The 17,273-nt window shown below is 36.5% G+C and overlaps 1 protein-coding gene across 6 annotated transcripts in view; it reads left to right on the top strand.

Moving 5' to 3' along the window:
• bmper.L (BMP binding endothelial regulator L homeolog) overlaps positions 1-17,273 on the top strand; it is a 148,675-nt gene that overhangs the window by 64,693 nt on the left and 66,709 nt on the right. For all 6 annotated transcript variants that reach the window (XR_005961723.1, XM_018266679.2, XM_041565563.1 and 3 more), the window contains 4 exon segments: positions 7,545-7,644; positions 12,975-13,084; positions 13,442-13,582; positions 14,152-14,256. Coding sequence is in view for 5 of the 6 variants with exons in the window: in XM_018266679.2 (XP_018122168.1) it covers positions 7,545-7,644; positions 12,975-13,084; positions 13,442-13,582; positions 14,152-14,256 (456 nt within the window). In the remaining variant the exon portion in view is untranslated.

A 17,273-nucleotide genomic window follows, 5' to 3' on the forward strand; every position in this document is an offset into this window, starting at 1 on the left:
TTCTTTTTTGTGGTCCATTCCCCCAAGAAGACACAATCATGAAGACACAATCACGATATCCAGGTTTTTGGGATTTAAAAGGCCACATATTTTTATCTACATTTTAAGATATAGATACATAAATAACAACATATTAACCTATAAAACTAATAGTTATACAAACTTAAAACATAAAGAAGAAAAAACTCTTTTTCTAAGAACTGCTTGCCAAGTATCAACCACTATACACTTTCCTGGGTAAATGACATAGGGTCGGTGGGCAAGTGAAACCAGGCAACCAACTGTCACAACTCTTGCGGGACCCAGCCCGTCAAGAGCCTGCATTACTACCAGTCGGCTACTTAGCCATAACAAGCCGGGCCATAGATGTACTGAATTACTGAAGATGTGCAGCATTGTGCAGCTGTTTAGGGGAGAAACGTGACCCCTGCTTCACACCTATCATAAGGCTGTGCAGGTCTTTTCCTACCCACAGTCAAAAGAAATACAGGCATAGATCCAGCTAGAGGACAGAAAAATAAATCTTCAGCTGGAACACTTAATCTCCTCACATTCTCCAATGAAGCATTTCCCCCACTTTGAGTTGCAGATGAGAGCCCATTAATCCAGGAGACTTCCTATACTTACAACTAGCCGTTCATAGAAATTAAGGGCACATTTTGATCTGAAATCTCCATGAAACTGATTCATTTTTTTCTTTAATACTAGTGTGTGTTGGTCTTGGACATATGAAGATCGGTTATAGTTGCTGAATATATTAGAAGCCCAATGAATTAGGTCTGCCTCTTACAGTTCAGCTGTGATGCCATAAACTAAGCACATTTATCTTTCTTGTTAATTTGAAACACATACTGTAAATTCTTTATAATTCTCACCAGATGATGATGTGTGTCTAAGCACTGCTGTATAAACAGAATGCTGAGAGAGCTAAAAGCTGAAATTTTAAAATAACTGTGCCTGCGTGTGTAACTGTAAGTTTTCTAAAGAAGGAGATAGATAGCTTGGCCAGTTTTGTCAGACTAGCATCTGTGTGGCTGTAAAAGGATGAAAAACACAAAAGAAACAAAGGGAAAATATATGCATCCATGCTGAATCTCACACTGCAAAAATAACCCACCAACACTTACATTAGTTCCCAAGAATTATCTGTCTGCTTCTAGAGGATGTAGTCATCAATAAAATATTATTTATGTGTTAAATTTTGGCTTTCCCATAGATTATGCTGACTTGTTAGAGAAAAATGTAGTGACAACATCTCCACTTTGTACGTTGTATTCATTTATCTGTTCTCGTGAAGCGCTACTATTTATACACAATATAAACATACAGTTCTGTGATGAGTGAGGAAGAGAGTGAACTGAATCTTTATTTCATGTTAATAGGGCTTATTTACAAAAGCAGCATTATGTTGTAGAACAAACTTCTGAAGAAAGATGCTATGTTTTACCCACAACTGAGCATTAGTTGAAAAGTAGAAGTGGTTCAACATACTTATCTGTTGCTATGGTTTACTTGACATACACTAAGGAGGGTTCCAGCCTACTCTTTTAAACAGAGGTTTATCAAACCCCAACTTTCCCATGGAATACTGTAAAATATGTCGAAAGAGAAAGCATAAATACATACACTGACCTTAGCTAAATGGAACAGGAGTCAATACACTGGTGTGACCTTATAAAGACCTCCAATTAATCCTCCATCTACTGAAAGTTTGTTTTGGAGGCAATGGCTATTATCTTACTCTTATAAACACTTCACTAGGGATGCTACTCAATTCCTAGCCTAGTAGGGGCCTCTGATACATCTTATAATTAGGTGGTATCATGCCTTTGACCCCACTTATCCAACCTCATATGCAGCGAAGTGGAGAGTAATTAAACATACTGTGTGTGCTGTTAGGGACTCCCTATTGTCACCATGTACTATGTGTGGGAGGGTCTAGCTGAAAGAAGTATCACTTTTCCAGAATCATCTCAAATGGTTTTGTACACATATTCATCTACTCACTCTAAAACCCAGAGATTTTATTTTATGCAGGAAAGCACAAACAGCTCAACAAGATTCATGGAAGGATTTAAATACCATGGCTTTATTGCATTTAACTCGTTTCAGATTTACTGATTGGGTTACTTCATTTTAATCTAAGAAAATTGTTCATTATGTTACATGCTCATTTTGGCAATAAAAGAGTATACATTACAGTAAACTATTTTACTTTTTAATATGTCAGCCACTGCTCATGTCTATTAGGATTACTATTTAACATGAATACAATCCAACACTTTCCAGAAAACCAAAGTTATGTCAGCTATGTACTAAAGTACATAAAGCTGTCATAACTTTGCTGAAATGTCAGAAAGTTACATTCTCATTGTATGATGGAGCTTGTTTACCACAGGATTTGGATATTTTATAGGCTTGCTACCACCTGCTGTTCTACTCAATGAGAATGCTAGAGACTTTAATGAGCAGTAAGCTCAGGAGAGAGCTCAAATTCTTCCTCATCATAATGCAGGCTACTGGAAGTTGATGCCATGTGGTATATATCAAATAAGGATAGTGTTTCAGGTCATCCTATTTAAAATATTTTCTGTGTTGTATGAAGAATTGAACAAAATGCTGCTGCCAAGATATGCTCCAGTAAAACAAACTGGTAAAGGAAATATCTGGTGGCCTGTTGTGTTTCGGCTAAGAGCACCTGTGGAATGTTAGCTGAGAATAAGTCTTCAGTGCTAATTGTAGGAAGCACATTGGGTGTTCTCTATGAATTAAAGATGGTTAGATCTGTTGAAGATGTGCCATTTCTTATTATGTATCCCCTGTATTGAGTACTTCTCTTAAAAATAGATTTATTTTACACAAGGCAACAGACAATATTTTATTTTGTTTTTATTTGCACCATGACACTTTTGGCCTAGCTTATATACTTTGTTTGAAAAGGCCCTCTCTCCACAAATAGCCAAAAAACAAGATGCTATATTAAATAAATAGCTATGTTTATTTGCCTTTTTCCAAATGCACATATTTTTCATACTCGTCCATCCTGTAATAGCACCCAGGTCACCCTTCCATTACCATACACACTATATTTGTGTCAGGCCTAGGCTATAATGCTAATGAGTTCCTATCTGACAGCTTCTCAGAAATATACAAAGTGGTCACTGTAAAAAAATTAAAAAATATTCGGCCTTCACTTCATGAATACTGCATTGCCTAATATGGGCAGCACTGTATTCCTTATGTAATTGCAGGTCCTATCATTGTATTTTAGAGCAAAAGGACCTGCACCTATGGGTGCTAATGGCAGGCCAGGGTAGAACATACAATAACTTTGCAGCCTTCCTTGATGTTGATTAGTGATTCACTAGGGGCCATTTATCAACACGGGGCAAATTTGCCCATGGACAGTAACCCATAGCAACAAATCAAATTACTGCATTCATTGTTCTACTTGCAGCTGGCTTTAAAAAGCTAATCACTGATTGGCTGCTGTAAGTAACCGCCCATGGACAAATTTGCCCAGTGTTGATAAATGAGACCCACTGTGTTTCTAAATGGTGTAAAAATATGTTGTGCTCAATTAAGAAATGGAGTACCATTATAGTGTCAAAGAATTCTGCAGGAAACTGTAGACACTTGCAAAACTCACATTGTAGAGTGTAACAGAGGGTTTTCTTTTGGACGGAGCTGCCTGTCAGTTAGATGCAAAATAAAGATTAAAGAGAGTGTGGATGAGAGAGCTTGTTGAAGAGAGGTTATTATGTTTTTCTCTGTCTAATTAATCTAGCCAGCAGCATATGGTACATTGCAGGCTAAGTTTTATGTCAAAACATTAGCAATATTTACCCCCCCCATGAAATCTTGACTGTTCCAGTTTATTTCTGCTCATATGGGGATTGTTTATTCTCCTAAATAAAATGGCTAGGAGCCTGATTTAATATTGCCAGGTCTTCGTGGGAGAGGAACACAGGAAGCATCTGTAAGATATAAAGTAAGTGGGGGAACTTGATAATTTTTATAAAATTGTTTCTGGAACTATTTATAGTCTGGAACTGTAAGTATTGGCCCATCTTTGATGATGCGAGAGGCCTAAAATTGTCATCAACCTGCTGCTGTAAAAGTGCTGGAACTGAATTATTGTAAGGCTGCCTGTAATGCCATCTTACCTTTCGCTTTCCAGCATAACAATGGGCACCCAATAAGTTGAATGAATCACAACCTCCACACAGTCGGCTTATCGAATGCAAATTAATGTCTTTTTCATTTTGCATTAGCATTCAAATAATGTAAATTTCAGGACTAAGCGTCAGTAATGGAATTTGTGTACGATACTTAGCACAAATCAGTTCTGACATAACCCACCAAGGCAACCCTGGAATTAATACTTGAAATATTCTCACAGCAATTCAAGGGTCCCGTTGTGCCAATACATAATTCATCAGAGCAGGCTGATGGTGTAAAGGAGCATGGAAGCAAGTAGGTTTCTGAATTTAGAACTTTGCAGTTGTGCTTGGCTCCATAAACAAGCCCTTTTGCAAAACTATCATACTACTTCTTGTGGGAAGTTGCAGATAAAACTGCAGAGATCGATTCCAGGGTTTGGTTCAGAATCTGGTGAAATCTCAGCTCTATTTGAAAGATCTATATTTGGTAGAATTCTGTTTATTGGTCTGTTCCCAAATTTTAATGCTGCACGCAGGGGTGCTTCACCAATGAGGCAAGTTGAGGCTGTTGCCTCAGGCGGCAGCGCCCCACTAGGTGCCAGGGGCAGCAAAAATGCTGCTCCTGGTACTTTAAGAGCAAATTTCCAGGGGAGGGGGGGGCAGCAGCAACTGCTGCTGCCTCAGGCGCTGGAGGGGCCAGGATCGCCCCAGGCTGCACGCAGCTCATACCTGTACATCTTGCTGGGACAATTAATTGTGCCAGAGTAAAACTGTTATTTCTTGTTTTGAATGCCTGGCTACCAAACAACATATATTAGTTATTTGCAGGTATGAAAATATTAGGTAAAGATGGTACACTAATAATCTATTTAATAAGGCAAACTCAAAAAACAAATACAATAACCCCCTATTTGTAAAACAAATGTTAATGGAGGAGTTTTATATCTACAACTGTTTAAATGTAGCATATAGGGGAGGTTAGTAGTGATGGGCGAATTTGCGCAGTTTCGCCAAAAAATTCGCGAATTTCGTGCGAAATTCACGAAATGTCGAAAAATTAGCGAAACTGCGCCGGTGTCTCGTTTTTGACGCCGGCGCCCGTTTTGGCGCCGGCGCCGTTTTTTCTAAAAAAAAAAAAAATTTGGACACCGGCGAATTTTTGCAGAGAATTTTCGCGGGCGTTTCGCGAATTTATTCGCTGGCGGAGAAACGCGCAAATTCGCGCCTGCCGAATAAATTCGCCCATCACTAGAGATTAGAACAGATCCATGAGGAGCCTAATATGGGGAAGGTACAAATCAGAAATTTGTTAAGAATTGGAAAGGGAATGAGATTGGAAGAGTGCCAAAAGTATCTAGAAATTAGATGTTTTCCATGAAAAAATACCTGCTTATTTCAACAGGTCGACTATAGCTTTTTGTTTGTCGCTACATACTGTGTCTTTGCAGTATGACATATGAGTATGTACATTTATGAAATTCCAGGCCTATTTTCCCCTTGGCTTTTCTCTATAAGGTCATGTTTCAGTGGTTTACAGAGACTTTCCATGGCTTAAGTTATTCTCAATCGGAAGTGAGGTTATGTCCCAACTGAGCTTTTCCCAGGATAACCTCTAGATTCGTAGTACTGTCATCCAATGCCAATGCCTGAATTTGGCCCAGAAGTGTAGGGTTACTTCTGCACAGATAATATAGATAACACACTAAACATAATAGCAGATGGGGATTTAGATATTACATTTATATGATTCCATCATTGTAACTCTTTTCCAACAAGCATTTAGAAAACTACAAGTAATCCAAATGCAATATGCAGTCAATAGAGGTCTTTATGACTTCACTGTTTTAATAGATTCCAGCTATCCATAATACATATGGAGACATACATGACATATGCTCTTTCTCATGTCTTTGAGTCTATTCACAAAATAAGTAGAGATTCCTTGGCTCTTCAATTTCACTTAACCCTACCATGTTTATAGAGGAAATATCTTTCTGAGAGGCATAAACAACAGTCAACCTTATTTAGACTAAGTTTGTCCCAACAGCACCAATGTTTATTGTGAAAAAGTTTGTAGGTGTCATCCTAATTTATTTTAGGTCAACTCTTGGTTAGTTCACACAGATGTAAACCATATTGTGGAGATAACTATTTCATCCCAGTAAAATGAATGGGCTATGTACAGAAAAAAATAACGAAGACAAAAAGTCATGGGCAGATTGCATGAAGCAGCTGCTGTATTAATTTCGATAAGTGTTTGTTGCATTTCAAAGTGAAGTTCTAATGACAGGAATGTTCAGATTATTAACTCTTGATTTCATCAGCATCTGGTATTTTTCAGCTATGCCTTCTAAATCTCACCTCATTTTTCATCAATTCAATGAAAGTTCAATGTTGATTCATGACAGCTTTATGAGTGCTTTGCTGAGACTCCGTGTATTACATTTAGGTAGTTGTGGAAATACCGCTAGCTTTGGTTAAAGTTCCAACTCTTCTAAATTATTGACATTAGAAACTTGTCGTATGTTTCTCATTATCCATTCTGGGTTAGTTACTTGACTTTTTGCTAACATTTAAGTCAGTGTTGAATACTCTATGATGTAATGCCACACACTGCAACATAAAACACAGATGCTGTAAAACGATATAATAGGTTATACAACTATAGTAGAAGCTCCAGCTGGAGGGTCCAAAGAATGTAAGGACACATTTAAACAAAACATCTATCAGATCTTATGGTATAAGGAGGCATACAATACAAATCTGAGACATAGCTCAACAAATATTGATTATTAGGAGAAGTATGTTATACTGTATTATAAAAGTTATTACAGTCACCATGGGAAATGCAAAGGAAAATATAATTTAAATATTTTTGTGGGCAGGCAGTTGTCATGTTGACTTTCATTGTATATAGATTTCTTGAACTATTAATTGAATTGTTATATTTGTGCTTTTCTGTGTTGAGCACCATTTCCTCTGTTTGTGGATTCTGTTCAGATCTGGACTGGCAATTTGTGGATTCTGGCAAATGCCAGAGGGGCCAAAAGGGTTTCCAATAATATGGATACTATTATTTAGCTGTGATAACTTGCAAAGGAATTCCAAGATTAATAGTACAAGAGACTAAAACTTGGCTTGCTGAAAAATTGAGGCCAAGAATTAGCCCTACACTGGAATCAGCCATTTAGCTTGCCTGCATCTGGATAAATTGCATCGGCCTATGTACAGGCACACACCAAATTGTGTGCAGCCAATATAAGGGGCTGATCCCAGTGTAGGGGCTGATACTCTGCCTGCGTTTCCCAGAAGGCCAAGTTTTCTAATAAAAACACATTCTAAAATATTGTGACAATAATAATTCCTCTTATTTTTCCCTAGGGAGGCAGGACAGAGTGCATAAAGGAGGTATGTCCAATTCTGTCATGTCCCCAGCATCTTAGTCACATCCCTACAGGACAGTGCTGCCCTAAATGTATAGGTGAGTAAACTTAATTTACAATGGATGTTTGTCTAAAATGTATTTATGTTAGTGTGAAAATAATGGAAGGGGAAGATAAGCATATTTGCCTGGGCTTTGGTGTTAAAACTATCATAATACAATGTATAGGGGGTTATTTATCAAACTCCGAATACCCAAAACCTGAAAAATCACGAATTTTTCGGGATTTATTAAACCCTGAGGGCTAAAAAGCCACAATATAAAAACACGGCATCTGAAACCTGTCGAGGTTGCATAAAAGTCAGTGGGAACAGTGCCATTGAATTTTGGTTGTGTCACCGGTTTCGGGCAATTCCACAATGTTTTCGGAGCTTTCGGATGTAAACTCCAAAAAATTCTAAGGTTTTGGGAAAATTCCCCAAAAAATCGTGAAAATCTGAGCTTTTCCGACAAAGGTAATTTTCGGGAAAATGTAATAATAAATAAGCGTTAAAATCCCGAGCGTCTTAGATCGGAGTTTGTAGCAGCCGATATTGAGATAAGTTCGGACCTTGATTATTAACCCCCCTAGTATAGGTATATAGATATATATATATATATATATATAGCTATATATATATATATATATATATATATATATATATATATATATATATATATCTCTATCTATCTATCTATCTATCTATCTATCTATCTATCTATCTATCTATCTATCTATATATATATATATATATATATATATATATATAGATATAGATATATATGTGTGTGTTAATGGAAGGACCAGCATTCCATTTCTTGTGAATAATCAATGTGTTTATTTATGCTTATCCGATGTTTCGGCCCTCATTAGGGCCTTTTTCAAGGACAGTTAGCATGTGAATGAATACAGAGTTAAATACACCTCAATTTGGCGCCATTCATGATGTCATCAGCAGTGCAAAAAAAACTTACAAACAATTACCTCATTGATATAAACTTTGATGCAGTTAGAAAAACTCCAGTACAGTATTTTAATATTTAGTATTTTAGTACCATGATTCACTTTCATTCCCACCTTTTAATTGGATTTATGTTATGCCTAGAACAAAAATTTATAACTACCCCCGTTTACAAAATTGAGTGGAAGTTGCTTAGGTTCCGTATAAGAACGGCTGTGATTTCACTGATAAGTTTGTCAAGGTTTGTGGAAGACACCCTGCACTGCAGAGGTAGAAAATGTGACAGCTGCAAAAGCACAAGGGGCCAGATTCAATTGGAAAAATAAACTTTTTTCCTAATTCAATTTAATTACAAAATCATAATGATATAAACCATTTGTTTTTATTTCCATTGTGTGCTTGGTATAAATGTGTGTTTATATTAACTGGTAACAACTGGAAAAGCCCTCAGGACCCCCTCTCCCAAGCCTTTTTCCAAGACACCTGCCTTGCACTCTTATCTGTTCTGGTGCCTGTTTGTACCTACTTTGTCTAACCTGCCTGTGTCTCAATAAAGTGTATCCTGTTTGCCAAGTTTCTGTCTGTGCTCCAGTTTCTCCTTTATTTTTTGTCAGCACTCCAACCTGACATTTACTATTAACAGTTGTACCCCCAAATGTAATATTTGGCGTTATCGCAGCACGCATTCGCACTTTTGCGGGTATATTTGCGCTAAGCGGAATGCAATATTTTTCGCACAGATATATTACATAAGCACAAAACAGTAGCAAACGCAATGAAAAGATGTTTTCACTGGAAAAAAACTAATAACCATATACCTTTACCACATATAAAAAAAAATGCTGACATATATCTTTACCACATATAACTTGACCACATTTTTAAATTACATGAAGAATAGCGAAAAACTTACACAACGCGAATGGTGGAATTGCTCCACGAATATCTTTCTGCAAAAGTTGTACATACACCTTCTTCTCACAGCACTGATAGAAAAGTCACGTGAACACAATTACATTGTGAATAACATTTGCACTGAACAGTGACTACAGACACGACTCATTAAAAAACCAAGTGCAATATAAGCAATTTGCGATAAGAAGTTTTATTACATTGATAGCGCAACAGCGCAATAGAGCGCAATAACAAAAGTTCGCAAAGTGGAGGGAAACGGCGGAAACAGTCGCAAATGTAGCAGAACAGTCGCAAAGCGAATTATTACATACCCACTCTCGTGCGCAAACTACTCGCAATTCGATTTGCAAACAGTTTATGCGATTGCGCGTGATATTACATTCCCCCGATTGATTTTCTGTGATTGCTGAATTTTAGCCAACTGGAGTAACCCTATTATGCTGAGCTCTAATCTCATTGGTTTTTAACCGTCTGACCCCTGTATGCCATACATTTAAGGGTTGTGTGACTTGCTTGTACTGTATAAATGGTGATGATGAGGTAGCACTGACCTTATTGATATCATTCATTGATTTCTTCCATGGTCCAACTGTATCTCCAGCAAAGCAGGGGTTGTGAAATTAAATTTTAAATTAGCCGTAATCCCTTGCTCAGTGTATAGCATAGCTATGGGTATCCAGCACAACAATTTAGGCAAACATTCATTTCTCAAAATATTATGGCATAAGGCTTTATTCTTATAACTGCACCAAACATATGTGGCAACATACTGCATACAATAAAGGGTTATTTATAGGTTCAGTGAGGATGGCCATTTTAATGAACTGTATATTCTATATTGCAGAGTGCCTAATTATTGGGTGAGCAACAAAATGCATGAAATGTAAATGCTGCCCACAAGCCTGTGTCAACATTTGTCCCCCCCACCCCCCAGTGTCTGATTCTGTTTAACAGCAGTCACCAATTAACATTATTAAATATCTGACTTCCATATATCCACTTGACATTTATAGAATTTCTTATTGTTTAAAGTTACTTCTTTTTTTACCCATGGTCAGTAAATTGCTGTTTACACTGTACTGGAAAATGTTTAAGATTTGTGGACTTATCTACTCAGTTACTCTGAATTGTTAGCAGAAATTATATTTTATTAGTTTACTGCCCCTTTGTATATAATTAGAATAATAAAATAGAAGTAAAATAAAGTAAAAGGAAAGCGTAACACTGTTAATTACAGGTGTGTCCATTTTGGAAATACTATACCATTTTATTTTAGGGTTCAGATTACTGAAGTTACATTTTTTTCCAAAGAAAATAAACGATCTGTATGTCTTAAACAATCCTGGTCATATGCTTCTTGTAAACATTGGGAAATATATTGTCCTTTCTATCTGTTTGCTTTTGTCATTTACAGCATGCTAAGAAATACAAATAAAATGTACATTGTAGTACTGAAACATATTTGGAATTCTTTTCTTGTTAAATGGACCAGAAGTAAAGACTTAGGGGGTTATTTACTAAACTCTGAATACCAAAAACCCCAAAAATGTGTGATTTTTGTAAGTATTAAAATCCGAATTTTTAAAAAAAAAAAAACACAAATTTTTTAAGATTTATTATACCCTGAAGATGGAAAAAGTCAGAATCCGGCATCTCAGACCTGTTATATGGTAACATATAAGTCAATGGGATTTTTCGATCTGTAATAAGATTCAGGGTTTTTGGGCAAACATCCGAAAAATTTGTATGATTCGTAATTTTCAGGTTTTTCCCACAAACAAAAATTTTGAATAAATGTATTAATAAATAAGGCGAAAAAAATCCATGCAGATCTGGTCTGAGTTTTTTTCAGATAAATTCGAACTTATAAATAACCCCCTTTCAGTGTCAATATGTGGTACTTACTAGAAGTTATGAGAAACAGCATGGTACTTTAGTTTGTTTTGTCTAAAGGAACGCTGTCTTGCACTGACACAGGCAGAAGGTTTAGCCTAGTCCTTGACATACTGGGAGCAGAAGAAACTAAAGTTTTCTTTACCTTAAACAAAGTCAAGCTACGACCTATAAATGGATCACTATTATGCTGTATATAATTTAAATAGAGATAGGTATGGGACCTGAGGTTTTTCTGATAAGGTGTATTTCCCTAATTGGATCTCTATCCCTTAAGTCTACTAAAGAATAATTTAAACATTTAATGGGTTATTTACTAAAATCTGAATTTATCTCATAATTAGAATAAAAAAGCTTAACCAAACTCCCATGCCTGATTTGAACGTATTTGTTAATAAAACAACTCGATTCAATCAGATCATGAAAAAACTCAATAAAATCGAGTGAAACCCCAAATTGCTCTAATTTTTTGGGCTTTTTTCCCGAATCACTCATGTTTTTGAGTTTTTACCCGAAAACCCCAAAAAGGTTGAATTTTCGGGCAAAACCCAGCACAGACCACGATAACGTCAGATTGGGATAGGTGCCTCTCCTATTGAATTATACAGGACCTTGACAGGTCTGAGATGGCGGATTTTCAGATTCGACTTATTGCAGCATCAGGGTATAATTAATCGCAAATAATTTGAAGGTTTTTTTAATGAAAAAATTTGAGTTTTTGCCCCAAAAAGCCCTCTTAATAAACCTAATAGGAAAATTTTGCCTCACACAAAGATTAATTATATCTTAGTTGAGATCAAGTACAAGGTACTGTTTTATTATTACAGAGAAAAATATTATTTGGATAAAATAGAGTCTATGGAAGAGGGCCTTCCAGAAATTTGGAACTTTCTGGATAACAGATTTCTGGATAATGGATCACATACCTGTACAACCATTTTATTTGCTTTACTGCAGGCATGTTCAAAGTCTGGCCCTAGGGCCAATTGTGGCCCATTTTCAAATTTACACTGGCCGGCAGCCTCTGTTATTAAATGAATAATAATGTGGCCCTCCGGCACAGTGCATTTAGGAATCATGTAGCTGTAATATTTGGGCATATTAGTGAAATGATCTGCCACTATACTGCTGCCTGTGTGCTGAAGGTGTTAGCAATATACACGTAGTAACGCGCCGCTCTCACATACTTCTTTAGGGCTGAAGATGTCAATAGACGTATTGACGTGCCAGTACAGTAAACTAAAAAAGAATGCGAGAGCGGCGGAACCTTCAGCACACAGGCAGCAGTATAGACTAATTGGCAGATTATTTCACTAATGACTAATGTGCCCAAATATTACTGCTATGGCTACGCGATTCCTTGTTGGAATGAGGCACGGAGAGTAAGTCCAAACAGACTCCACTTCCTAAACGCAGTGTACACGTCCAACTCCAGGAGTGAATGATCCTGATTGCAAGCTAGCTACCTCGGAATGGATGTCAGGCTGAATGGTCGCCCCTCACACATTTTCACCTCACCAAATCTGGCCCTTGTTGCAAAAAGTTTGGACACCCCTGCTTTACTGTATATCAGTCTATATATATTAGAAAATTGTACATATTTTTATTGTCTTGTTGTAGGCCAACGAAAGGTTTTTGACCTACCATCAGGCAGTTGCCTTTTCCGAAGTGATGTCTATGACAATCATTCCACTTTTATGTATGATCACTGCACTACATGTACCTGCAAGGTAACTGTTTCTATTTTGCTCCCTGGGGAAGAGAAATAGTCATCTTTTTTATTCTCATTGCCTTCTAATGAGAATTTAAATGTCTATGGTAAATGGCTGCAAGTTCAAGGCCTCACTATTTTTATTTATATTTTTGCACTTGGGCTATGGGTTATGCCACTAATGTAATAAACTCATCATCATGGGGGAATATTAGTATACCCTGCAAAATGTAAATTATTTATATTTTCTTGGTTATGATAAAGTATATTGATGCTGCTAGGTATGAAACATGTAATAATGGATTTAGCCTGACAGTTAATGAAATAGATATAAAGAGCCCTGGAATGCTATGCTATAATCTTCCTTTTTATCCAGGACTCAACTGTTGTTTGCAAGAAGAAATGCTCTCCTGTGGGTGCATGTAACAGAGATAAGGAACAATGCTGTGAAGATTGTGTATCCTATGTAACTGCCGAAGAAGTCAAAATATGCAAGTCTGGGAGCAAAATATTTAGGGTATAGTCAAAAATTAATAGAATCACTTCTATAATTATTTTATTCCAGAGGTACATAGTCTGTATTTTGAATTTTATTCCAGAGCTACATAGTCTGTATTTTGAATTTTATTCCAGAGCTACATAGTCTGTATTTTGAATATTATTTTATTTTAAGATCTGCTATTTGGTTCTGTGTAAGAGCTGCTGTCCCCATGTGAGCCTTCCTGCAAGTCATCAATAGTACCTTGTGCTGGCTTCCACTGTTAACCCCCCACCCAATGTCAGTGATATAGTATTTATTAGTGGACTACATTGTACAGACATGTACAATATTTTACTTGAGGAAAGCAAGCTGCTTCATCTTCCTCCACTTCGATTTAACTATTAACTAGGCAATATGTTTAGAACTGTATTGCCTGATGCATGGCTTGAGAGCTATAAGTAAATTCTAAAAGATTTCTTATTCTTCTGCCAAGCAACCAAACATGAATGAGTTATACATTTGTTTGTAATCTTTTTAAAGATTTGAGTTCTATATGGCCTGTATAGTGAAAAATGATTTCACCCATCTTCTGGGTTTTTTTTCAGGATGGGGAGATGTGGTCTTCTGTAAACTGCACTATCTGTTCTTGTGTGAAAGGCAAGACTGAGTGTCACAAAAAACAATGCATTCCAGTGAACAGCTGCCCACAAGTAAGTATATTTCTTTTTTCCATTATGCCATAACCTACAGCGAGCGTTGCACATTCTAAAGTGTTTGTGTAGTATAGTTAACAATGTTTCATAGTCAAGCTATGTAATCTTGTATATCAAAGTCCACGGTATGTCCTCTTTGCGTCTATGTGGGTTTCCTCTAGGTACTCTGGTTTCCTTATACACTACAAAAACATACCGGAAGGTTATTTGGCACCTGATAAAAGTGTCCCTACAGTGTGTGAAATTGATCGGACCATAGACTGTAAACTCCATTGGGCAGGGACTGGTGCAAATGATGTATAAACTCTGTACTATATAACACATAACCGTGATGATAATGATGCATTTGGCTACATTAAGATAAAATATACTTTTAAAAGTCAGCTAGGTTCACCACTCTCAAATTACACGAATTGGTGTGACTTGCAATATAGGAGGCAGAGCACTCACTAAAAAACATTGTCATGATTTGGTGTCAAGAACAAACGTCTCTGCAGAAAGGCTTTTTTCAAGTCCTGAGTGTGCAGTGCTTTGCTCTCTTCTTAATGTAAATGCCCATGTGCTGCTCCATTAGTTCAGAAAAATTGTACAAAACTGTACAGGGTGCACATTGGTTCTTGCATATGCTTGGACTTTCTTTAGGTCCCAGAACCATATCTTAATATTAAAGGAAAACTATACCCCCAAAATGAACACTTAAGCAACAGATAGTTCATATAATATTAAGTGACATATTAAAGAATCTTACCAAACTGGAATATATATTTAAGTAGATATTCCCTTTTACATCTCTTGCCTTGAGCCACCATTTCGTTATGGTCTCTGTGCTGTCTCAGAGATCACCTGACCAGAAATACTACATCTCTAACTACTACAACTCTAACTGTAACAGGAAGAAGCGTGGAAGCAAAAGACACAACTCTGTCTGTTAATTGGCTCATGTGACCTAACATGTATGGTTTGTTGGTATGTTTGTGAGTACAGTGAATCCTACGATCCCAGGGGGCGGCCCTTATTTTTTAAAATGGCAATTTTCTATTTATGATTACCCAATGGCACATACTACTAGAAAAGTATATTATTATGCAAATGGTTTATTTACATGAAGCAGGATTTTACATATGAGCTGTTTTAAGCAATATCTTTTTATAGAGACCTACATTGTTTGGGGGGTATAGTTTTCCTTTAATAAATGGTTGAATATCAAGTTTTGTATGTAGTAGTTCAAGACGGGACACTCTGCTTCTTATGTCTTCACTTTTGACTAATATGCTTTTTTATCTGTCATAATGTCAGCACCATCTAAACTAGCCTAAATCCATGTTTTTTAAGTTTCAGTGTTTTTTAGCAGCCATAAGTATTTTTATGGGCAATTTAATGTAAATGACTGAATGAGTAGCTGGAAAATCAGCAATGACACATGCTGCAGTAAGAAATGCATTCCTCTGCATCTATAAAATCGAATCTATCTGGTTGCACTTATCAGATAAGACCAAGCGCTCTAAACATTCCATTTTAACTGAGTTCAGAGTGTCTAAATAATGTAGCAAAAGTAAACTAGGTAAAGTGAGAGACACTCAGTGTATTTTTTGGCCCCGAAATACTAAATTTCCACAGTACTACTTTTTCCTCATCAACTTCAGAAATGGAAACCTCATAAAAAGAAGCAGACTGATTGAAAGCATTTACTGAATGAAAAGGGACGCTATCACTTATTATTTAGGGTTTGACCTACCTAGTGTTTATTTTACAACAAAAGAGGTAACTATTCCTAGCGTCAGATAGAAAAAACATTAATGTCATTGTACAGATTTGCAGTGCACAAGTTGGTTATAAATTTCTGTTAGGTTTTCTCAAGACATGGTGTAGAAAGGATTTAATTTCATACACATCTGTATTTTGTTACAAATCAAAAGTTGCCTTTTTAGTTTGGTGCCAAATGAGGCACAAAAACAACAGCTGTTTCTGTTGCACAACTAAACAAAAGCCTAATTAGTCGTGCTTGAAATATTTTCAACCTAAAGCCTAATAAAACTAAGAAGACTAAAGCATGCCCATATCAGAAAGAGTCTTTGGAAAAATGGATTAGATCATTATCATGCTCAAAAGGGAGTTCTTAGAAATGATTTGCAACATTTATGTGTTATAATGAGACACCTATTGTTTTTATTTGAGGTAAAATTAGAACCTGTTGCTTTCCGTATACAGAAACTTCATTACGGAAAATTGTACTTAGTTTCCAGCCCTTCTTGACCTATGCCTGTGGTTTATCTGAACAGTATTTCATTACACCAGGCCAAACCCCTTCAAAACTACTCTAAAATCCCTTAATAGCTATCATTAAGTGAAACTGCTGTCATTAAGTGATGGGATTAGGATGTACCAAATCATTTAGAGATAAATCCTATTACCTGCTCTCTGTGTTCTGTTCTCTAAACTGCTTTTATAAACATTTCAAAGAGAAAATAATCAAAGGTTTTCATAACAACATTTTTTTAATTGTACATGATAAGGTGGGGCAAAAGGACATAGATTAAAGTGAACAAGGACATACATGTAATGTGATATTACACAACCTAATGAATCTAATGACATATTTAAAGGGGACCTGTCACCCTAAGAAAAAATTTCAAATTCTTTTCTATCATGTTAGTCGAGCAAAATAAACTTTACTTACACTGCATTTATTATTTAAGTTTTGTTTCCTTCTGTTTTGGAATTATACAATCACAGCAAGCAGGCAGCTGCCATTTTGTGGACACGGTTATTAAGGGAAATTGTGTATCACCCCAAAATCTTGTGTATGAACCAGAATGAGGGACCTAATGTCCATGTGCAGTGCCCTACACAATTATAGAGCCTGAGGAGGGAAGGAGGAATGTGGGGAGAGCAGTGACATGTAGGAAGTGCTGAATGGAAAGTGAAAGTAATTGACTGCCCCTCCTCTATGCCACGGGCATAGAGGTGGGTCAGGTAATATTTGATTGACACTTTAGATATTTAAACATCTTTAT

The sequence above is a fragment of the Xenopus laevis genome, chromosome 6L (genome assembly GCF_017654675.1).
Source record: "Xenopus laevis strain J_2021 chromosome 6L, Xenopus_laevis_v10.1, whole genome shotgun sequence".
Classification (NCBI taxonomy): domain Eukaryota; kingdom Metazoa; phylum Chordata; class Amphibia; order Anura; family Pipidae; genus Xenopus; species Xenopus laevis.